The 25,575-nt window shown below is 38.4% G+C and overlaps 1 protein-coding gene across 3 annotated transcripts in view; it reads left to right on the forward strand.

The window, feature by feature from the left end:
* Positions 1-25,575, forward strand: part of MACROD2 (mono-ADP ribosylhydrolase 2) — an 854,218-nt gene that overhangs the window by 271,213 nt on the left and 557,430 nt on the right. For 2 of the 3 annotated variants that reach the window (XM_068675719.1, XM_068675721.1), the window contains exon 6: positions 7,070-7,177. The exons of the other annotated variant lie outside the window; for it this stretch is intronic. In XM_068675719.1, coding sequence (XP_068531820.1) covers positions 7,070-7,177 — 108 coding nt within the window. The remainder of the gene's footprint in view (positions 1-7,069; positions 7,178-25,575) is intronic. 3 annotated transcript variants of the gene reach the window in all.

Raw genomic sequence — 25,575 nt, forward strand, 5'->3', positions numbered from 1 at the left:
GCCACATGTGGTACATGTGGTTGTTCTGTTCCCACACTTTCCTCACTTCTCCACATTGTCCAACCTGTCAAAGATATCTCCCTGCCTATGGCAGAGGAATTCAATGTGTTTCTTTGATTCTTAGCCTTAATTTAACTATTAGCTCCAAGCTACCCTTAATACAAACTAGTGCAAATGCTCATTTAGATTAATGTGTATTTTATTGGAGACATTGTCATGGACGTGTGCTGTTGATGTTTGGAAAACAATGTATTTACCTACCATGGTTTTAAAAAAATAAAAACAGCCCTACTTGCTTACAGTAGTTGGATGCCCAACAGCAGGAGCTGTGATTTGGTTCCAAGCCCATCATCCATTATATTCTTCACTTTTAACCTCCAAATTGACAAAATGGCAGGCATAAAAGTAACAGATTTAACTAGAGCATCTCTTATCTAAATGCTGTGCCTGGCAAGTATGTTATCCATACCTCTGTGTTTTCATACTTCTTCAAACATCCCCCCCCCACAGCACTTTCTTGGCCAGTCACTGTTAGTGGTGATCTCCATATTTTTAGTGTATATTTTCAGAGACTGACAGAGCATCCTTGACCATTTTAGTGTTTTCCCAGCCATCCTTCAGCCTTTTGTGGCTGTTTTTCATTTTCCATTCATTGTCCAGCTTGCTTCTGTTTGATGTGAACTCCTTCTTGATTTTAGTGTTTTCCTCTCTTTCTTTATGACATGAAAGGAACACTTCCTCTTGAGTACAAAGTTGGGCCTAGATCTTGGATTTCATTAAAGTCCAGCTGTTTTTTATTAAGATTGATGGCTCATTCCTTTCAACATTAAGAGTAGTATTTGAGATTGAAATAACTGTCAACCTCAAAAAGAGCAAAAAGGAAACTGTCCTCATACATTAGGTATCTGTGTAACTAGGCCAAAGCATTTCCAGTTTTTCTGGATGTATTCCTTGCTCATCTTAACCAAAACATTAGTTCAGGCTGCAGTTAATTCACAATAAAATTGGAGTAAAAATAACTAAAGATACTGCATTTTTTTTTGTCTTGGTTATGTACCTTGTTTTAATATATGCATTACAAATGTGATTGACATTGCTTTTTATTGCATGAGGTGATGCGGTATAAAGAGGTAAGGCACATGGTATGTGCAGTGCTTTTTTCTATACATACAGGGAATACCCCTTCATTATTAACACTCATAACTCTTAAACAGTTGTTTGTATATCATTGAATAAACCAAACACGTTTTAAAATGTATTTCTTCTGCTTCCTTCCTATCAGATGTTGAGAAATGTCTGATTGCAATTTCTCAAAGTTGCAAAAACTAGTCTATGCTTGCCTTTTGATCAAATACAGTCTTAAGACATAATGCTTTATAACAGGCCAGACTATGATTAAACACACAGAGTTTTAACTTGTGAATACTTGACCAAATAAATGCCATAATCAACAGGAGTAGATGGCATGTGATGATTTGATGGGTGAGAAAATCCTTCTTTATTAAGGCATTTGTTACTCTCATGAGATGACTTTTATCTGAATCACAGAATCACAGAATTTCTAGGTTGGAAGAGACCTCAAGATCATCGAGTCCAACCTCTGATCTGCTATCAGTCTTATAATATACACAATATCTATGAAATTATCAGTTTCATTAAAACAACAACAACAACAACACATGCTTTCAGATGCTTGAGTTGGCGGTCTTCATCGAGAATTAAGTGTTCAGCTGGTGTTCTGAACAAATATTTCCTTACCTTGCATACTGTAATATCACTCATGTTAGTTATTTTGTTAAAAGTATCTTGAGACCTTGGTACAAATCATCCTTTTCTCCTTTTTTCAGTGATCATAGTTTTTGAAAGCTAGAGAGACTTCTTTGTTTCTTAGCTTTTAGTCTGAAACGGCATGCATTTCTTCAGTCTTTAAAATGCGAGGTTTCTGTGTAACCAGGGATTGCGAGATCTTTTCTTTTGTACAGTTATGTTTGAAGGTATTCATTTGAGGGTAATTCCAAGTAAAAAGAAACTCTCTTGTGGCAGAGTGGATGTCTGCAGGTGTTCTAATCTCCTGCTGTATCACTGTCTGGGAGATTTCACCTTCATGTTTAGGGAGTTCATTTGGGCTAATCATTTTGGCAACTCTGTGCAAATGAGATTGCAAATGAAGCTTGAAAATTGAATTTATTTTAAAGAAAATATTTGGATTAAAGAGACTGTGATACATTTATCCTTCTGTTTTCCTCTTCCAGATGAACACTCTTTAACATTTTCATATTTTGTTAAATGATATTAAAATTTAAAAATGTAAAGGGAATTGAGGTGGATCAGTGATGCATCCTACTGTTTGTTTGTTTGTTTTTTCCTGAATATCAGTCATACTTCATTTATTAGGATCTGCATTCTGAACATATTTGTAATGTATGGAGAATTCAATCTTAACTAATAAACTGATAAAGAGAAGAGCAAATGGTTTTCCTTCTTCACTTTAATGTGTTTTCTTGAGAAAAGCTTTCCAAAGGGAAGAAGGTTAAATTATGGTTCCTATTGAGGTAGCTCTCTTTTCAGGAGCAGCGAGAAGTGTTGTTAAACTCTGTTTCTCCCTCACGTCCTTGCTAAACTCAGTCAAGTCAGCTTGAAAACTGACAGCACTTTGCCCTTCATTAGTAGCTGGCTTATCCTGATGTTTCTGAAGACTCATGGAATGCACTAAAAACTAAGGAATAAAAGGGATACACTTTATATGTACAGATTTTTATCTATTTCCTTTTCTTTCTTTATTTTCCTCTTTCCTATTGACATTACATCAACATGCAAGGTCAGTGAACCAGGCATAGGCTTTCTCTATTACCACACCATGCTGGCAATGCTGCTCTGCTCTCACAAGCACTCCCAGTTTTCTTTCTTCAAGTTTCTACTTGACTAGCAAACGTTTGCATTGCTCTTTTGCCCAGTTCCTGACAATTCCCTGAGGAGCTGTTTTCACTTTCTGTGGAGCATTTACATTTTATCTTTGTAAGGGAGAAGTCTTGGCATCTACTCTTTTTTTTTTTTTTTTTCTAATGGGATTGATTTCAGAGTTACCTACACAACCATTCCTACATTCCTGCATAAGTATAAACCTCAAAAATACATGGAACAATGACCTCACCATATCAGAAGATTAACTAAACTGGAGAACAATAAAACTTAGTGAAGCAGGAAACTTCAAATGATGTGGAATGATTTTTGAAGCTTATGTCAGTTTTGTTAGAGCTTTAATTTTACATTCCTATACTTTTCAGATTACTTGACAATAGTGAGCAAATAGTAGGGTACGCTTTTTCTACTTAGAGAAAGGAATGGAGAAAATCAAAAATAAAAAGCCTCTTCATCGAGAGGAATGGTGCGTGTTGTTTGGAACTTCTAAGACCAAGAAATTTCAATTTCCCCTCTTACGTCGCTTCAGGCACCTGAACCAAGTGGGGGTGGAAAATTTTGGCTTGGAAATCCTTTTGAGGAGTTTAATATAGTTTGCAGAATTTCTTGTGAAATTTAAAACAATGGCTTAGGTTGTGGCAGTGATGATCCTTAGTTATGCAAGCAGAGATTGGTTTTCTTTCTCTACCTTGTACCCTTTATGTGAAGTTTTTGCTGTAGAGTTAAATGTGCTGAGTAAATTATTTTGATATTGTAGATAGCACTAAAATTACATATATTCATATAGCATATGATCATGTTCTTCCAATAAGGAAAATCTTTACAGAAGGAATTTTTCACATATGTAAATGAGCATAGATCTTTATGGAGCATAGCTATTTCTGTCATTCAAATAATTTGCCTTTTTTTTTTTTTTTTGTCTCATTTTTTCTGGGCTTACCCAGACACATGGTTACTCTGTGTAATTCTAAAATTACGGAAAGGATAACATTCTGGAATGAAATGCCCTCCTTGTGGCGAAAAACAAACACAAAGCTTGAATGTTGGAATTAAGGCTGGAATAGCTGGGAGAAGATGGTTTGTTAAGAGATGTATAATTTTGAAAGTATTTTTTCTTTACAGATTGAGCTGTCACATTTAAGACTGCTTCCTACAGTAGAATATAAGAGGTTACCAATTCAGATTGTCAACACGGAATAAGCAGTCAAAATAAATTAAAATTGCCCTATGTCCTGAGGAATTTGAAAGAAAGTAGTGTTATTGAGATATGTTATTTTCTCAGCAGGAAGGCAAACTTGCCTTCCCAAGAGTTATCTGTCATTTCCTAAATACCTTATTCAAAACCATGCATATATTTTCATTTGTTTGTGATAGGCATAGAAGTGGGAAGTCTCTATTCATCCCTCTTGCTCCCAACACAATATCTAACAAGGTTGACAGGTCTTGTAATTTGTTTGCTGCTTCTATTCTTTCATTTCTTTTTCTTCGAATCACAAAAGAGCCATATTCCAGTTCCTGTCACTTTTTGTGTTAAATTCACTTGAAGGAAACCTACATTTAAATCTCAAATCTTCTGCTCTGAATTAGAAGGTGGCTGCACTTACATGAATAGATTTTAAAGATGGAAATAATAAGCTTCCGTAGCTTAAAACTTTATTGCCTAAATCTGTTAGTACATACTAATTCTAAGCGCTCCGGTGCTGATTTAGGATCTTACTAGATGCCTTTTCAGAGAGACTGTGGAACAAGTGTGTGGGTGCTAGGCACCTGGGAAGATTTGGCCGCTAAATAATTCTTTAGGTTAAAAAAAAGGGCACAATGAAGCCTGAAGAGTGTTGTTTAGAAGGTGCCTGGATCTGAAAGCTCAGTCCAGAATCAATCATCGTTACCAACATTAAAATGCCTCTCAAAATAAATAAATAAATAAATAAATAAATAAAAAGGTTGCTGCTACTTCTAAATGCAGTGCATTGCCTGATGAAAGATATTGCTCTTAAAACGCCATGTATACAGTTTTATGTCCTGGGAGTGTCACCATAGCCATAAAAACTTTAATTAAGGGCTTAAAGCATTATGCTGTGGGGGAAGACGGGTAGAGAAGAAGATGAACTTAGAACTTTGACCAGATTTGGAATTCAGGCCAAATCATTGCCTCCATGCTATTTCAGTATTTAAATGCAGCAAGATGTAGAAGGAAGAGAAGTAACTGGGCAATGAGTTGCTGCATGAAAACTTGAAGGAGTTTGTTTTGTGGCTCTGTGTCAGAGTTTTCTTATTAAGTGATTGTTTTATAAAATGAGTGGTGAAGTGGTTCCAAGTATGGGTATAATTGCAGAACAGTAAACTATCATTAAATGATTCAAATTATTTGCCCTGTGTAACACTTCTCCGCCTGTGGTGGTTTTCTGACCACCAGATCCTGCAAGGCTCTGGGTACCTCTAGAGCTCTGCTGAAAATCTCAACTTGCTTTGCAAGTTCTTGGCAGCTTTCCGGAGTGGATTGGAGGGAGAATGTACCAAACTTGTTGGAACAGAGCGATCTGTGAGTGCATGGAAAAAAATCTTCCACCCATACCATGACTGGAGAATAGGGTGTGTCTCATGAAGTTTGGGATGGGAAAGATTGTTTCCCGGAGGCAATCGTAGTCCTCCCCTTGCTGCCTCTCCCTAGAGTGAGCTCAGAGGCATGCGTAGGAGGAGACCCATTCATTACGTCTCAGGTCTCTTGTCAGAGCCCGCTTCTGTGAGCAGCTGGAGTGATCTGCCGGGAGCTGTGCTCCTTGAATGTGTTCACATTCTGCCCCCGGTAGGCACTGCTTGCCTTGGTCATAGTGGCGTGCTGCTTGGTCTTTCAAGGAGAGGAGCAAGGTGCTCTGTTGGTCTTCATTATGCCCCATTTCAGTGGGAATAGGAAATAATCCAGCATGTTAAAATACTGGAGAGGCTTAGACCCATTTATCAATTCATTCTGGATTCCCTTATTTGTAGTTCTTCAAGGCATGAGCTTAAGGAAAAAGGAAGGTACATATTTCCCCAGCAGGTCATTAGTAATGGAATAGCTAGCTTTGCCTTTTAATTTATATTGCGAGTCGATCAAACTTTCGGTCGTTTGTTTTAATGCTTATTTTCATGTTTAATAGCTGAGCTAATGGCTTAAAACAGCCAGGCCGCTTCATCATTCTTTCAATATTCAGGGAAAGTTCGTCCAGCTTTCAGGTTTCTGCACTAACGTGCTCCAACCCCGAGCTGCATGACTGGCTCCTAACCAAGGGCTTTGTGAAGCATGGCGGATCACAGGGCACTGGAGGTAACAGAGCATCCCACATTATAACATTCCCTTTGTTTTCCTTTTATGCTTTCACAGAGCGCAGGAATTTTTTTTCCCTAGTGTTTACTGAGGGAATCAGTGATTAACTTCTGGAAAATAAAATGATTTTCTTGAAAGACGTAAGTGCTCAAACCTAATACCGAAGCAGCAGGTGAAAAATAATAGTGAAGCTGGTTTTAATGCGTGAAGTGGAGAATGCGTAATTGAAACAGTATGATGATGAAAAGGCATTAAGTGAAGCTGTCAGAAGTCATTACAATATACTAATTAACACACTTTGCACTCTTAGCATGTGCTGTTCTGTGCTAATATTTCTTCCCTTTTCTTTTTTCCTTTTTTTATTATTATTATTTTTTAATTTCCTTTTGTATTCCTTAACCTTTTCTGTAGATACTTGAAGGAAGGGCCTGGCATTTCCTGCATTTTGCTGTTGTAGATGCTTTTGTTAGAGGAACCTGTCACTTGCACAGTATGGATTTTCCTCTTGATAGCTATTTAATGTGCATGTTTGAGCTTTTGTTTTGCTTTCCAATGTATAGAAGGAAACACAGGTTGTATTTCAGCCTAGGTAGATAATGTCAGATTGTAAAAGGAAGACTTCAGTTGATGTGCGTGACTGATACTTTCCTTTGCTTGGTGCCTTTCAACCTTATGTCATGAGTCTTACGTATTTCTGGAAACAGAGTAAACCCTGCCTCAGTGAATATTTTCTGAAATGAAGAACCAGAAGATAAAGACAAAAATGGAGAAAGTACCAACATGCTGAAGTAAATCTTGGAAGAGAACAAACATGGTGAAATCAGGCTCCTGTTTCTCTCCCAGGTGATGGATTTGAGATGGGAGCAGTTCCCAAAGTATTCAGAGCAATTCTGCTTCTATCTGAGACCAAACGTGGAAAACTTGAGTTCACCAGGATGGAAAACTCTATGCGTAAGATTCTGTTTATGGAAATCATTGTGCAATCCCTTACTGCCAGGCGTACATGCCCTCATATACATCCCTACTGAAAGTACTACTGAGAGTTAATCCCTTAGGCATCTCTCCAGAGCAGTGAGCATATACAATTTCTAACATAACACTATGTAGTAACTGTTGGTAAACTGTTCGCTCTGTGATGGAAGTCAACTTAGACTAATTACTTCTTGATGTTAGGAAATGGCAGCTCTGAGAGGTACAAGCTGTCCCGTGAGCTCCAGTGGCAAACTACCATCACGTTCAGGCTGGCTCCTCCAGTAATTCGCTGGGCTGGACTGGATGGTCCTGGGGTAGAGCGGGGGAGCAGGAGTGGATGCCAGGCTGGGAGTAAGGGCTGGGGTGCAAAGGGGGGTCCTGGAGACCCTCCTGCCCTCCTCTAAGGAAAAGGGACCCGGCTGCCCCTTGGGGAGTGAGGGGAGAGGATGAGGCCCCATGTTTCCACATTTGCTCTGCCTCTCTGGGGGCTCATTTCCACTTCGGGGTACTGCTGTAAGCATGGGCTGCGGTTGCTGTCAGCTATTCCTGAACTTCGACAGCGATTGTGAAATCGTGTTTCCTCCTCCGTACACTTTTGCGTAATCACGTGAGAAATCACCAGATACACATCAGTCCTGCTGCTGCTTCGGGACTTCACAGTTTCTCACGAACTTGGGGGTAAGGTGGGCCCTTTGGGCTGAGATCCTGTTCTTCACTGAGTTTAGCAAGATATGTTGTACATAGGTGAACTTTTGCAAAAGCACAAAGAAGTAACTATTGGCAGCTTGTGAACAGCCATCCTGAATCCCATGTCTTCTCCACTATGAAAGAAGTAGATAAAGAAAACTGAGAAAAAGGCTTTTGGTTTAAAAATAATAATAATAATAAATAAATAAATAAATAAATAAATAAATAAACAAGCACACGTAGATCCTCCTTTCCAGTTTTAATATAACCACATTGATTTTTATAGGAAGATATTCCTGTGATTTTAATTTGGAAGCTCTTTGGTACTCTGAATAACACACATAATCTGAATCATACCTATAAATTATAACTGTTGGAATGTTTATCTTTTAAAGTGAACATCTGTTTGATTTGCTCATTTTCTTTTTAATAAAAGATTTACTTCTGATTATGTCGTTATAGATCGATTGATTTTTCCTTTCTTTTGTCAAGGCTTGCCATTCAGTTACTATTGGCAGCTCTGGAATAGTTTTAAGATTCACTCAGTAAATTGAACATTCATCAGGAGTAGTTTTCCACAGCAGCTGATGCATCATGTCAGTTATTTCCTGCTTTAATGAATGTTTGAGTCAGAAAATAGTAGGGTTTACCTGGGCAAACCTGATTCTTCTTCCTCTTGTTTAGTGGATGTACTCTACCTGCCAAATTTAGTATAGGTTCAAATAAAAAATTAATAAAAAGGACATTAATATTAAATCTCAGAGATGAAACTTGCAAATATGTCGCATGCAGCCTGATGATAAGCTGACTTCTTGAATGTACTTTAAGTACAAGAGTTATTTTTTTCCCTGCTCAGTCTGTGCTATCCACTTGTGAAAGATGATTTATTCCTCTTTTTTTTTTTTTTGTAGGAAAGAAACTACTTAACACTAACAGTAGAAGAAGATTTGCACTTATATAACAAATCTATTAGGCAGTCAAAAAGAGCTTTCTAAATCTTACTCTATATTACTTTCACTAGCACTGTCAGATATTTATAGTAAAAGCAATTATGTTTGGTGGTGGTGGTGGTGATGGGGACAGACAGGATGGAAAGTGGATATAAAATGCCATTTCTCACAAATGGTAGATGTCAAACAAAATGTAAAATCTAAAGGTGTCATGTAAGCTCTGTTCTCAGAACTGTTGTTTGGAAGACATGAGTTTTACTGACAGCGTATGACAGGAAGCTTACATTTTTCAGGGTGGGCTGAAATGTGTCTGAAACCGATGGCAGTCAATCTCAGCCATTCACAGCTCCGGTTTTCACATTTTGATGCAGCTAGAATGAAATGAAAGAAGCTCTAAAGAAGCACAAACGAAGTAATTGGAACCTAATCATGCTTAATTATTAGGCATGTGTTTAATTTTAGGCATATAAATAGGCCTGCTGAAGGGAAAAGGACGTATTCTTTTCATTGCCTAATGCAACTTTTAAAAACGTATGCTCTTCTAGTAGTGGGATGGTTTTGATGTTTTTACAGAAGGATCCTTACAGTTCTCTGGTTATGCAGGATTTTGTCAAATGGGTTTTAACTCTTTCTTATGCTTTCCTAGAAACAAATAATCTGAAAATAGCAATTGTGGTGTAGCTATGTTTCATTGCCTTATTTAGGGTTTGTGTCCAGGTATGCAACTGCTTGCTCTCTGCTTTTTATTTAAGTACAGATTTGCAGTACACCGTCTTTTGTTTCTGTCTTTTATAGTCATCTTGCCTTCATCACATGAGAAAGATTAAAGTATCATCAGTTTTACAGAGCCACCCATATTTTCCTTCTAAAACTTACGTATGATGGTATTTTGCTCTTCATTATTTTTTCTCCTTTAAATTCTTGCCGTGGGAGAGATCCATGCCTGGGGATATGACTAGCACAGCCCCTGATCCTGCAAAGCTGACTGGAGAAAGACAGTAGCAATGATTATTGCTGGCACTATCAACCACATGAAGAAAACAGCATTAAAAATGGGGGGTTCAGGGTCAGAGCTGCCAATAGATGGACACCTCCATCAACTCCTTTTTTTTTTTTTTTTAATTGGAAAGATGTTTTGCTTTTGGGTTTCTGCTGAATTGGTTTTCTCAGCTCATCTAGCCCTTCCCTGGCATGGGGGGACAGTTAAGAGCAGTCCACACAGAGAAGAAGGTTTTACAGATTCGCGATCACTGCCTTTTCAGCTTGCACGCTTTGATTTGAACAAGAGAGTTCAAGACCAAATGTCCTGAATTCCCGCAGTTTAAACTCAGCAACCAAGGTCTTTGTGACGGCATCTGTAACAGCATCCCTTCTGCACGGCTCTCATGTAGTCATCCATCACTCTGCACAGGAAATATCCTGCTGCGCCTTCGGAGACGTCGAGAATGTGCAAGATACTGATAACACCAGCATAGTTTATTACTTTTACCTGCCATCTCTTGGCAGTGCATTTCCTAATCTGTGCACTCTTCATGGCTGTCCAGTTAGCCTTTTGGATAATCTGGTGGGTTCTGCACTCATTAAGTGCTGGAGTTTTCATGATTTAAGCATGCTTTGGACTACATTACTTTTTTGAAGAGCTTTGTGTTGTGTTTGGTCATAAGATGGGTTTGTATATTTAAAGATGGGCTACTTAAATTTATGTGTGAGGTTGTATATTTAAAGACGGGCTACTTAAATTTATGTGTTTCAGTAAGACTGGTTGATCAGAAAGCAAGAAATACCGCAGTAGTTCACAATGGTTGCTGAACATTCCTAGTAAGTGATACAAGCTCTGGATTGCTAACCTATGTATATATAAAAATCACACGCATGCCAAAATAAACCTCCAACACAAATGGAAAACCAACCAAGCCATCCACAGAAAAACAAAAAAGGTACTTCTTCAATCCTCTGAATACCTTTCCTATGAGAATTTAGATGCATAGAGTGACCTATTGGCAAAAAAAAAAAAAACACCACGTTAGCAACCGGTGTCCCAGCAGATGTCTGCACCTCCATATGCTCACCATACAAATGGAAGTCAGTATTTGAGGACAGCCGGTGACCAGTGTGATTTATTGGCTCTTTTTGGAGAGGGCAAGTGACAGCGTAATGCCGTCGTCCCTATTCCGCATGTCGGCCCACGCGTGAGCGCTGCAGAAAGGACACGGCACAAATGCAAGGACTGAGCAGAAGGGCCCCCAGCTGACACCCGGCTTAGCCACACCTCACTGCGGTTTTGCTTTATTAGCTTGTCCGCGTGATACCAGTGGCATGAGATGTTACAATTTGTTTCAGCATTTCATGCATTTGTCTCTTTCGTATTTTTTTTTCCCCTGCTGTAGAAGGGAACATATGCTCCTCGCTGCCTGCATTAATGAGCCTTTGATGCCATTGCTAAATTAGCAGGTGGGGGAAACTTAGCCTTGATTTCTGTTAATGATTGCACACAGTATTATTTGTTACTCATTTGAAGAAGATCTTTTCAACATTTTTTTCTTTACATCAGGCTGGATGTTTAGCACTCTTTTTGCCCAAGCACAATAGTTTGTGGCATGAGATTTCTAAACCATGCAGAGATTTTTTGCTTCCTGTGCCATATATTGGCGCACGGAAAACTTCTACGTAAATGCAGCTGTCTGCTTTAGAGTAGCCACATCAGAGAGTTAGATTGTCAATGATGTTATTAAAAGTAAACTCACATTGTCATAGGAAAAAAAACATTTAAACAGTAAAGGCCTGTATTTTTGGTCAGAGTGGATAAGAGTTTTAATGTCTATGTACGTTGCAGTAACTTGATGGTCTTTTAATGGATGCGTTCTATTCAGAGAGTGTTTTATTAGAGCAGTGGTCTGTTGCGTTTGACATTAGACTTAGGTCTGCTTTTACCTCTAGAGATGTACAGCATAAGTTTTCATTTTTGCACTGACATTCCCATTCTTAATTCATTAGGAGCCCCTCTAGCAGAGAGGCCGAGGTATGCTTTGTGGTCCTGAATTTATCTATGACTGGTGTAACAGTAGAGCCTTGAAAGCTCCAGAGGACTGAGTTTCAAAGCACATGGCAAGCCAAAAGGTTGTCTAAAATCATGTGTCCCTGCACCTAACCCCATCACCTCAGTGTTTTTCAGTTGTTCATAGTCATATGCTTTTCAGTCTTGTTCAATAACAGGTTTGCAGACCTTTGACATCTCTATTTAAAAATGAACTGACAGCTTTCCAGCAACAGCTGGTGACGGGCACTTTTAACTGTTCGTTATGAAATGGATTAAAAAAAAACAACACATGGTTTCACATTTCATGGTTTGTCTCTTAAGTTCAAACTAATATTTACTGATTTTTTTGTTTCTCTTTGACATTGATTTAGCTTATATGTAATACGTGGTTTTTACTTTACTAAACATTTCCTTTCGTGGGAGGTGTGAAACCAACAGTCTTGGCATGATTTTTTGGCTTTGTGAGTAAATTTTATAATTGGTTCATTTCCTTTTAAAATGTTTGCTACATTCATTTATTCAGATGCTACATCTCTGATTTTTCTAAAGAATTCAAAGAGACCATGTGATTGATTGATATTGGAAATGTTTTTTCAATTTAAACATAGCAAACTGAAATCTAACTTGGGGAGTCCCATTGAGATGCTATAACAGTTACTGGTAGTTTAATCATTTATTTATAAATAGATCAATTTCTCATTAATATTCCTGGTTATGTCTAACAACTGCATATAGACAGAAAATCGATTTATTTTTTTTTTCTGGAGTCAGCTGGCAAAGGTTGTATTGTATTTTAAACAAGAAAATAATTTCACTAGGTGAAGGTGATGCGCACACTCTCACATTCATCAAGGCAAATCTAAAGCTAGTTTCCATGTAAGTATCCAAACATTTCCCTAGACTGATGGCTGGCTTTTTTTTTTTTTTGATGGTTTAAAGTACAAGGCTGCGTGTTTGAAAAATCTGAAGGATTAAATCTTCAGTGATGGCACTAACTATCTTCTTAGCAAAACGCATTCATCTGACTGCTGTGATCTTCAGCCACCACTATCACTCTACTGAAAGCTCCCCAACTATGTCAATTTGCTTTCCAACTTTGATCCCTGACTCTCTGTTGAGTTCCCCCAGGGCAACATTCCACTTCCCCGACCATCTTGTATGTAAATTGTTTTCAAATGAGTGAATTAATCAACATTGCAGAACCTTAATTGAAAATACAACTGATGATGCATGTCAGTTCATTCAAGTTAGAAATATATTTTAATTTTCATGTTCCCCAGAGAAATTAGCTTCTCTTACTTTAACATCTCAGCCCTTCATAATCACAAAGAGCTTTTAACCTGAAAAGTGCCAACATTCCCATTGTCAAATACTAACTTTTAACTTCCCTTCTGTCAGTGCTCCCTAAAACATCTAAAAAATATTCATCAAAAAGTTTCAGAGACAGCAGGAAAGTCAGGAAGAAGTTCCCAGCAGAAGATAAAATGAGTAACTCTGTTTTAATTTGTGGCCTGAGATATTGAACCTTTGAATGCCATTTTGGGCATATTCCAGAATGAGTTTTCAGATGTTAGAGAGAATCTCTTTTGTAGTGGTCCTTTTGGGAAACTGTGGCAAAATTGGGAAGTCATGAAAACAGACCGTATATTTCTGACAGAGGAAAAATGGATCTCTAGAAAAAGTGCTCAGTCAACAGTGACCTCTTTGATTGTGTGTTGCACTGTTTGTCCCTGTTTGCTGTTCGTTCATGCCCTTTGTCGAGGATGTGCTTCGGTGGGTTCTTCCAGTTGGAAGATATCCAGCACTTTTTTTGGGTCTGGCTTCAAATAACAATCTGGCAAGACTGGTGACAAGTGACAAAGTTAGTAAGTCCTTTTTTTTTTCCTCCCTGCTTTTTAAGAGGAAAAAGCAATCTTATGTGTCAGCATGCATCAGTCCCTGACCCTGTGAAGTGCAACTTGATTTCTGTGCTTGAAATATTACCCTTTGTATCTTGCTCACAATGAGTATGTTTATTACTACTTGTCTGCAAGTTACATATGCAATGTAGATCGATCAAATGCTCATGGTAGGTGTAAACATTGTCCCAGCCTTTTTCTGCAAGATATTCCAATGAAAATGGGAAGCATCTGGGTGGTAGCTGTGAGAGGGGCTAGCCTGGTGACTGAGCACAGAGAAATACACGAAACATTTTAGGTCAAGTATCTGACTTTCTGTTCTGTACAGTGGCACCCTTAGATCGTTGCTATTACAATTGTTACTGTCAGCTTAACATAATTCCTTCCCCCACCCCTGTCAGGATATTAAATGAATAAAGTGGTTCATGTGACTTGAACAGCTGTACTAGGAAGGAGGTTTTTTTTTTTTTTTTTCAACTATTCTTATTTTTAAATTGAAGAGCTTATTAAAAAAGAAGTACTTCAGTAAGTTAAATTTCTTAATGCTGCACATCCTTGGAACCCTAATCACTTCCAGATGGAGCAATTCATACTTCTAAGAGAGCACTAATTTGAAAGTGAATCGGGGTTTTGGGTATATGCATCTTAGAGCACCCTTGTATACTACAGAGCCAAAGCCCTTAAAAATTAAGCAATCTAGTTTTGAAAATAAGTACTTTATTTTTAAACTTTATTTAAGTAGTTCCCATTAAAAATAGATTTTATTTCCTGATGCTGTTCCTGTGGTACTTGTACACGTTTCAAGCTGCAGTAAACACAGAAGACAGGAGAGTAGGGAAGGTAATTCAGTGAAATACCTGATTTCTGGAAAGGTAATCTCTGTGTAAGTGAAAGTGAGATCTGTCTGCAGGTTACGTTTGAGACATTTCACCATAACATTTGCTATGTTATTTCACCATAATATTTTCCGTAACGTAACCATAACACTTTCACCATTACATTTGCTATGTTATTTGATATAGCATTGCTAAAAATCTTAATTTCTCCCCATACATTTTGCTTTCAAATTCTATTTTTAAATTCTCTCTTTACAGTCAATTTTCACTAATAACCAATTTCTGTTTTGTCTTTTGGGCTTGAGAGCATGAGTGTATCATTCACCATTGCAGTATTTGGACATCCTTTCTGTAAAATCAGTGCAAAATGACAGTGTCGTGACTTGCTGCTTGGCCTCTTGGGCCACTTTCTTACAACAGCAAAAATTTCTTAGTGTTCTACATGTTACGCAGCTGCATCTTTTACCCTAACAGTGTTACACAGGCTAGTTTTCACTGCTAAAAAGGTTCAGCATGTAGTGGTGTTTCATCCTGGATGGTACACCAGGCTAAATTCCTGTTGCTCAGAGCCATAACTGCCACATAAAGAGGGGGGTGAGAGAGTCACTGGGGCTGAAAAGAAAACTGTGCATGTGAAGCAAATACAACTCAGACGGTCAGTTCAGTCTGAAATTTTAGGTATTTCTAAGTGGGAAGTGTAATGTTGGTTTCAGTGGGTATGATTTTAAAAGGTAGATATTATCGGGGTTAGTGTCACTTCTGTTTCATTGCTTATTGGAGGAAACAAAAGTGTAATTTACCTAACATGGAAGAGAAGTCTAGCAAATGCTAAATTGCATTTGTTTTGCTGTACAGATACGTGTAAAATACCATCGTGCGGAATGACTTTTCACGTTGGAGTGAGCACAGGGTAGGCATGGGAAAGACCATCATTTTGTTCATTGTGCTCGGAAGGAAAAAGCTGAAGCAACAAGGGGGCCAGGGTCATACTGCAAGAAACCATGTTGGGAGGACCAAATGAACCATGCCATATTAACAGAGATGTTGATAGCACAATAACACCATATCCGTTTCGTTATTTCTTAAAGCTTGTGACTTCTTTTTTTATTTCTGTGGTGATTTCTTGGATGGCCAAAGGCAGATTCCAAACATAACTCCAGTCCCAAATCCCATCCTTTGCCATCCCTAGAGATGTGAACTGCTGACACTGAAACCCACCACAGACATTGTGCTGGCTCAGTGTTTTGAGCAGCTATGTCATGGCTTGAAAGAATAAAGGAAAAAAGCTGCTGCAAAGTGTTTGTGATTTTCAGACCAAGTGCTTTTCGGTGCTTTTAAATGTGCATTGTGGTCTCCTTTTTCCTGGAGAGAGAGGTTTTATTTAATAAGTCCTGCTTAGAAAAGGCACATTTTACCATCTTTTGTGCTTGTCTGAAGTGTATTTATTTATTTTGAAGTCACTCTTGAGTCCTGAAACACGTATTTTCAGTGGATTCTAGCTGTGTTTTCTCTGTGTTTTCTCCCTACCCACAGCCTCAGTAATTTATCCAAAGATTTGTTTTGTTACATATGGAGAGATTTTAATTATCTATACATTTTCTTTCCTCATTTTCTCCTTACAAATTGCCATATAAAAACTAATTCCATATATGAATGGGCCAAAACATAGTGTATGCATTTCTCAATACATTTAGGAAGTAGTTTCTCTGTGGTTAAAGGCTAAGGATTTTTCCTACTATGACATGCATTTGGTATGGTATGTTTTAATGATAATGAATATTAGTAAATAATTTCTGAAAGCTACTGCTCCTGATATTACTGCCTGGCTATGACTTCATAAACTCCATGTACAGTTAGTGGTATGTACAAACGGGGCTTTTTTCTCAATTTGAAGTTGTTAACTGTAACTTGCATGAAGCAGGCAAGATTTGTGATGATTCTGTTGCTGCAATGATCAGGATAAGGAAAATCAGTACAGGAAAAGGATAAGGAAAATCAGTAAAGGAGCTGCAAAATATTGTCATTAAAGAAATAACCAGCACATCATGAAAGCAGATAAACCCATGGTGTCGCGTTTGGCAGTCTCAGGTTATTGGAAAACCTCTAATTATTGGCTTATTGTTGAAAGCTGCTTTCTTTCAAAGGTCTATAGCAGAACACAAGTATGTGCTGTGACGTATATTTGCCAAACATGTTTATAAAAGCTGACATTGTAAAATGATTTAAAGTAATAACATTTTTTTTTTCTGGAACAGGTCATACTCATGGGACACAACATTTTATAGTTGAGTGTGTTGGTTCAGCTTAGAATTTACAGGCTTGAAAATTTGCTATTGCTCATTTTATGAAAGCTAGATTACAAATGAAAGCCTATGCATTCATGTGATATGCAAAGTCTAGGCCTGCCTTGCCAACTGGTCAGCTGCCAGTTATAAATTATACTGTAGGTATTTCTGTGTAGAATATGGATAACATACTGCAATTTCTGTATTTAATTTATTAAAGTACAGTGCAAAGCAATATATAGTCAGCATTTGCGCACTTTAACTGCACAGTAGGCATATGCTTTTGTTCTAAATGTAATCAAAATTACGGTATCTCAGATACCACTTAGTGAAATCTGTTGGCAAATGCAACAGTTTTTCTTGTGATGGCTATATTTTTACATGTCTTAAAACTAAATGCCGTTGCTGTGGCTGCTGATTTTTGAGGCAGTTTGCTTTTGCTTGCCATGCAATGCACAGCTGCTGAAACAGGTAACATGCTAACAGTGACGGTGCTCCCAGCTTCCAGGTCTATCCTAATTACATAGGGAAAGAAATCAAAATCATTACGCTAACACTCTTCTCCATATTTCTGGCACCTGCTCCGGAGTTGGCCACAGCTAAGTTCACGGGTAGTCCCATGCCTCAGGTTGAAGTGCCTTGGTGTATTTTAGCAGCAGTTCTCTTCTGCCAAAAGGAACATCCCACAGCCGAGGGTACAGTCAGCATATAGTTTCTTGAAAGATCATTATAGCGTACAATATGTGGCTTAGCATAGTTTTTTAAAAAAAAAATTCACATGCAAATTGTCCATTTGGATTCAGTACAGGTAGAGAGAGTAGAATATTATTGCATGATGCCAGGCCTTTTTTCTTTATAAACTAGCTTAAAGTTGATGCAAAGTTATCTTTGAAGGTTCAAATGCCAATTAAAGCAATAGCAACATAATCAGTCATTACAGCATATTTTATTTTAATGAACTGAACAGCTTAAATCTTCTTTTTCATCTTTGACCACACCTCCACATCTGAGATGTCAGACTTGCAAATGGTTTTCAAAAGCTGTTCCTCTATTTTTAAGGGACAGAATCCTTTCTCTGTTTTAGCTGTTCCTTAAGAAAATCCGAGTTTTATGAAAAGCACTTTTGCAGTTTGGTAACTGTCATTGTCTGGTCTCAACTGCCTATAAAGAAGGGCTTGTTTCACTTTCCACCTTTCTTTAAACTTTGCTCGGTATTCCATTAGAGAAGGTATGAGCCCTATCCAGAGAAGAAGTTTTACCCTGTGGTCCTGACACACAATAAAAAAAGACATATCTTTTGCAGTCAGGGCAAATTTTGGGTTCTGAGCCAAAATCTGTGGGCTTCTCTGGACACTGGGTAGTGAATTAAAATCCCAAATGTTTTCATAGCTATAACCTTGAGCAGTTGTTTTGGGATAGATACCAATAAATATAATGGGTCCACTGGGAAGAGACAGAGCATTTTCAGATTTATGAAGGGGAAAAAATCAATAGTCTCCCTGAGGCTGTATAAGTCATGAGTAGTACCAGTAGTTTTATGCAAAGTTGACAATATCATGAAATATAAACCCTTGGTTTGGAATTTTACCAGAAATTAAAGTGGCATTAAAAAGAAAAGTAAATGTTTTGGCATACGTATTAAGAAGGTGGTTTGTATTTCTTATCATTTCACACTGTAAATTCCTTTCAACCGAGCAATAAAAGACAGTTCAGAAAAGATTTAGGAAGAGTTTGGATCTCAGTCCACATCTTTCCTCTGAATTATTTCTGTCTTTTCTTTTTTCTTTTTTCTTTCCCTGATTAAGTATGTCTCTGAGGAACACTCATTCTGTAAATGGCAGGTCACTCATACTGTTCTTTGGCAAACTGGATGTAATGGAATTAGGAATAGATACTGGTTTTGAAAAGGTTGCACATGTGATTTGATTATGATAGCATTTCATTGCCAATATTTGCGTGTAAATACACAATAGTTTTGTTAAGTCATCTGCTCCCAGGCCTCCCTGGATGTTTGTCCTCTTCTGCACTTGGGCTGTTTTCAATGTGTTGTTTTTTTTTTCTTTTTCTTTTTTCCCTTTTGTCTCTAGAAAGCAAAAAGGAAAAGAAACTGCACTGAAATTAGTATATATATGTATTTGAGGAGAGGGATGGGTTCTTTTTGAGGCAGAAAGAAAAGCAGTTTTTTACACAAAACAGATCAACAAAAGAAATTCAATGCATGAGTAGTAAGAACTGCACTTCTGATCTGTGCATACTAGAAATTGTACTTCTGGCTTTAAAGTATCGCTTCCACAAAGCTGACCTGTATTTGCAAATGAAGCAGAGGGAAAGCAATTCAGTATTGAAAACATTCTGGTTCAGCACCATCCTTACAAGTGCATCTATGTGCTAAATACCTCATCCTGTTACTACCCCATCAGTATTTCTAGAATGATATTTTATCTTGTATCAGAATACACTGTACTGTGTCTGAAGAGTAGTGTTGTCCACAAGTGTTTCCTTGCTGGCTGGTTTTATCAGTGTGTTGGTGAGGAATCTGGGATGACTCCCTGATGTGCTCAGTCACACAGTGAATGTGGGACGTTGTTTGAAGGCAGTGCACAGATTGCCTTGTGGAGGTTCCGTATTTGTTTTGCTTCAGTATATTTCATATTTAGATACTGCAGTAAAGGTCACAGAAAAAAAATAGTATATCAAAGGGGATGTTTTTGTAAATTGAGTAGTCGTGGCATTATAGTTCTGCTGCCCCAAAACAGAAAACGTGTTGCTGCTACTGAAAAATCGAGGAGCTTAAGAGTATGGAAGACTTTTTTTCACTCCATCTACAGTGAAAAAGGTTTGAAGGAGATACTGATGGGCTGGAAGGGAATCCTGCCTGCTCCTTGCTCATCGTGATAATGGAGGTGTAAGTACGGAGACCTGTGTAATCTGCACTGGCATCTGTGCAGCAGCTTTCTGGCTGAGGCCGCAGGCTGGGTTGCCTAACGCGCCGCCAGCTGCCTCGTCCCGCGCCGGTCGACTCATGTGGGCAGCCGCCTCCCGGCGCCGCCTTCCCCACCAGCCTTTGAGGTGGGCGAGGATGGCTTGGCATCAGGCGTTCTGGCCTCCGTGGGCCCAGCCAGCTGTGCTCTTGCATGCTCAAATAAGGTTGATCGAGCAGGGCTCCGGACACGGACCTCTTCTTCGTGGGGCCAGCTTCTTCCAGCACAAGTGACGTAGCCCGCCCGTCCTTTTTGCCTCTGCTTCGCATGGGGAAGGGGCTGGGAGCTTTGCACCTCCAGGCTCGGCTCTGTTTGTGGTCAGGAAGATCGAATTGTGCTTTGGGCTTTACAGTAAACAGAGTACCTGCACGTAATTCACAAAGAAAAAAGAAAAGGTTTTAGCTGCTTGGGACGCACACAAAGTTTGGATATGCACAAGTGGAAATAAATTTAAACATGCAGCTCTCCAAAGTAAACAGATATGACTGTGAATATACACAGGGAAGACATCAGTTGAGCTTTACATAGTCATTTTTCAAGTTAAACATGCTTTAATGTAAGCCATAAATTTCATCATATGAATACTTTTATGAGCTGCATTTCATCCATTTATTACGCTGGAGTTCCAGATAGTGACAAGGGGTAAATACTGTGCCAGCTCGGCTGCATGTTGAGACACCGGGCGTCTTCTCTCTCCTGCATGTTGTTTAAGCAAGGCTAACAAATTATCTGTATCATTTCAGACATTATTTGGGGAGGTTTTTATTTGGCCGTGTGGCTGCCAAGATTTCTTGTGCGTGTCCAGGCTGTGGATCTCTGACTTTCATTCCAGGCGAATGTTCTCGTTCTGAGGCTTCAGACGTGGGGGTGATGGCAACTTCACAGGGCTTTCACCTGTCTGGGGGCAGATCTTGCTTTTAGTGAGGTTGTTGACTCTTGGCTTGTGAATCAAAATAACAATTTCTAAATCTGTAATACTGTGGCGCTTGTGAAGCAATTAAGTACACCGAAAGTAAAACACATTAGAGTAATTTGCGATAGATTTTAGACAGATTACTGTGCTTATGCCATATAAATGCACCTGCGTTATTAAAAAAATAATTCTGTTCAACTAAGAACCCTTTCAGAGGCAGGATTGTGAAAGAAACCTCTGCCAAAGCTTACCTGGGGCAAAAAATACCAATTCCCTAAAGAAATTCAGGTGAATGCATGGAGTCTATTGGGGAGGCTGCGGCACGGCAAGGCCTGGGTTCATGCTGCCGGCCCCTGGGGGCTTATCCGAGGGATCTGAGGTTAGGTATCAGCAGGTGTGAGAGAAGGAGGTCCACAGGGTGCTTCCCTCCCTCCTTCCTGAGGAGGGACAGCTCAGCCAGTAACTGAGGCATCAGCATTGAGTGGCTGATGGTAGGGTAGGAAAAAGTATAGCCTGTAAATCTGGGCAAAATAACACGTTTCATCGGAAAACTATGTGTTGTTCTCTGTTCAAGAGGATGGTAGTACGTGTTTGGGAGGGGTGGGGGAAACAGACGTGTTTAGCCAAGCCTGTTTTCTGTAATCATTAAGGAAGAACAGGAAATTTTTTCTGATACAGCACCCACCCTGAAAAGATGTCTTATGTGTAGCAAAGGCAGAGATAAGTGGAAGAAGCTAATTTGCAAGTTATTTATTATCTACTATACTGATTCTTTATACATATATGAATGAACATAGTGTGTATTTAGAAGGTAGCTTTAGTATTTGTCCTAAACATAAAAGCCTGAGAAGTAAGGATCTCTTTTGAAAGTTTTGCTGAACAAAAGTATGCCCTGGCACACTCCAAGTCAGCGTAACTCCCCACATTTTCTTGTGCTATTTCAGTCTTATTGGTATTTTCATCACTAACTTTAAACTGATCAAGGAAGGCAAGTCCTTGCAGCCATGAAATAAAGTGCTGAAGCAGTCATTGCCTTTGTGAGTGCTGTACCATGGCAACCCTATCTGTGGCATGTACCAAAGCATTGCAATTTGAATGTTGGTAGATGAAGGAATAGCTCTAGCATTAGCTGACCTTAATCTGCAAGTGGTACAGTGCTTTCAATGTGAAGCGACCTTGTTTGCCAGGCATAGCACCCCCTTGATAGCTGCATAGTAGCTTTCCAATACTTTTATTTCCCAAGCATAATGACATCTCTCACCCCTGTATTGATGACAAAATTGTCACGTTTCTAGAGGAGAAATTGTACAGTATTGTGTAATCTTTTTTCTTTGGCTTCACCCAGAAAGAGATTATATTTGTTTTAAAATGTCAAGGTAGCAAGAAGCTGACACATTCTGTAAATTTGACAGTAAGTCCTCCACTCTCCCTACACCATCCCAAACAATTTTATTTATTTAATTATTTGTTTGATTGCTATTCATTTTGTTATGCAGGGAAATCCACTGTTGGATTTGGCCATTGCAGCCTCTTATGTCTTCGACTAGTGCTGCGCTGCTTAAACATTTTGTCATACCAATTCAAATAAAAATTATATGCTGAATTGGAAATGTTTTATGGTCCTTACAGTGGATAAAATATGTTAATTTGTGTAAATGCTCTTCTGAGAGCAGATGCTCACACTGAAAGCATGCTTATCTTAAAAGCTGCATGTCTTTCATTCTGGCCTTCTTTTATATGCACAGTTTATTTTTTTTAATACATGTCTTAATATTTGAGAAGAGTTTTTAAAGGAGACATTTGAAGCTAAGTGAAAAAAAAAACTAGCTTTTTCATAAATATTCATGGTTTCATAGAAAATCTTGTAACTGAATTGCTATTTTCTTTTGAGGTTTTGTGTGTTCTTCCCCTTCCCCCCCCCCCCCCCTTTTTTTTTATGCTTCATTTCATTGCTATAGATTAGCAAATTAAGAATGCTAGGTTGGCCGAGCCATTATATGCTTGACATCAAGTCTGGTATGTGAAGTGTTAGTCCGCTCACTTTTGTCACAGAAGTTTTATGTATCTTAATAATGTGTGATAACACACAAAAACGCATTAAGCAGCGTTAATATGATGGACTATTTACTTTCAAGGTTTACAGTATAATCTGAAGTATTTACTTTACTAGTGATTAACTTATAAATAGAAATATATGCGAGTAGCATTTGAGGTCAATAAACACAATATTGCATTATATGTTAATTATGTTATGAAGGAAAATTTTGAAAGAGAGCTTTTTGGAAATGCTTCTATTTGAATGCTTACTATTGTAAAAAGACTTACTTCAGAATTCAGCTGTTCTAAAACCAACGGTCACTTAATTTTAGCTAGACAACAGTTTGGTTCCCAGTCACAGATATGAAAACAGACTACTTCTGATTCAGGGGAAGTTGCTTTTGCTTAATCAGATTCAATAATTCTGATCACAGAAGAGATGTCATCTCACTCTTTACATTTATAGTAGAACCTCTCTGGATAGAAAGAATTTGGTAGAAGTGATGCTAGGTAAAGCAGAAATATATATCTGGTACAAACAGCTGGACAATACTATTGCAAATACTGACCTGTTAGAAAAACACAGTGGATCACACGCAGCAATATACACTGCTACATTTTTCTTACAACAAAATACAGGCATATATAATGTTATAAACATTAAATATTCATTTTTTAAGGTTTTCAAGTCTACACCTGTGGTAAATCGGTACACTATATAATACATAAAAGATGGACTGTGTAGTGTGATAAGAGTAATGAATTTCATATTTCCTGCTACGAAACCCACAGAGCTTGGTACCAACTGATCATAAATATATGCCCAGTCAACAGCAATGTCAGTCCCTGCAACAAGAACATCAGGGTAAATAAATCAAATGTTGTTTAGGACATTTTTCTCAGTAGGAAAGAAATACACAAGTGCTTTCCGGATGTTATTCACTGCTGATTATTCACTGCACACTTTTATTCCATCTCATTCACTGAATTTCAATGTGTTAGACATTTAAAATTCAGGCAAATGTTGGAGAGAGGGTAAAAATGGCAAAGGACTAGGATATTCAAATCTCACTGGAGAAGTGAGTATATAAAGCAGAAAGCTGGCAGCGCACTATAATAGCAAAGACCTGTAGTCCTTTTTCCCTGGTCAATAGCTTAGTCAAAAAGACAGCTTTGCATATATTACAAAGATATCTTTTAATAATGTATTTCCCTTTTTAGAGATTTACCCTTCTTCTTCCCCTGTGTTTCTGTAGCATTTTTCAGCACGTGCAATTTGCATTCATGTTACGTATTCCTCTTGGAGTAACGTACACTCATGCTGTCGTTTTTGCACCTAAGGCTCATCGGCGGCTTTCTGTGGGGCCAAGGCATGGGGAATGGCTTCTTGAGTCCCAAACTTGCCTGTTACAGCTCAGCGTAGGATCCATTGGATTGGAAACTTGTTATGTAGAAAATTCTGTTTTATTTATTTATTTCATTTTATTATTTATTTATTTGCCACACCTCCTTAACAGAAACACTGTGTCTAGGAAAGCTAATTACAGGGTCCATAAACAGAGGTTTCAAATTCAGAGAGCTTCTTGTCCTTCCAGTTCCTTATTTTGAATATAGCCTTGGGACTGGAAAAATCAGTGGTTCATCTCTGGTCATATTAGGACAGCAATGAAATGAGAGGTCTTGAAGAACTGAGCTATAGTTAAAGGTGAATATAAAAATATAGTCTGTGTACATGGAAAAGAATGTGCATCTATGTTTATATGGAGCTATGCTGACCTGAAATAAAAGTTGATACAAGTCATCCCTAGAAGCAATTATTTTTTAAAAAGTAAAAGTTTGCCTATGGATATTAAATGCAGCCTGTACATCCTCTGGGCTTGTGGTGCTTGTATCCCGCTGGCACGGCAGTTAATGATCAAATCCAGAATGATTCAGATTTCTTCCTCTGTTGCAGATGAGCCACAGTGGAGCACAAGACTATTGTGGTTAATTCTCAATTTTGGCCATCCATTTATATATATATATATATATATATATATTCTCATTGTTTCTTTTCCACAGGATTCTTGTTTAGTGCCTAGGGTGTTAAGAGTTCTCCCCATTCCCTTTTTCGTTAGCATGGTTAAAGCTAGCAGAGAGCCTAAGTGATGAAGAGCTTCTGAAGTGAGTTACATATGTGAACAGACACACCAATGATAACTGTGCCCTCAACTCTCCCCTCTTTCAGTGAACAGACCAAATTATACAATCAATGCATATTAATGCCTCCTTCTACTTCTTTCAAGTGTTTTTTGGTAATAAAGGTCCACCAGCATTTACGTGAAACACATATAAAATTTCTCAGGCTGTTCGTGCTCTGCTGCAAAACTACCTAGTGAAAGGGTGTTTCACAACATCCTGCCTCAACATTGAGGAATGCCCAGAATTAATAATGCCCATATGGCATCTACTTTATCAGATTCTTTTGTATGTCAAGAGTCACTTCAAGTGACTGCTTATCCCAGCTACCCATAACGTGTAGTGTGGTGGCCCAGACTTTCACACAAGATCATGATCATAAAATTTGCCAAGTTCTATATGATAAACATCAGTTTTTAGGCCGAAATTCCTTCAAACTGGATGACTCTTCAGATTGTTCTCCTGGCTGTTTCAGTGGTAGCTCCCGACTTGCTGAAATGTGGAACTGTGCTGTGACAGATTGGAGGCTCCTTTTCTTGTTACTTTGATTGTGTGCAGTATGCATCCGTGAAGCA

The sequence above is a fragment of the Anas acuta genome, chromosome 3 (genome assembly GCF_963932015.1).
Source record: "Anas acuta chromosome 3, bAnaAcu1.1, whole genome shotgun sequence".
Classification (NCBI taxonomy): domain Eukaryota; kingdom Metazoa; phylum Chordata; class Aves; order Anseriformes; family Anatidae; genus Anas; species Anas acuta.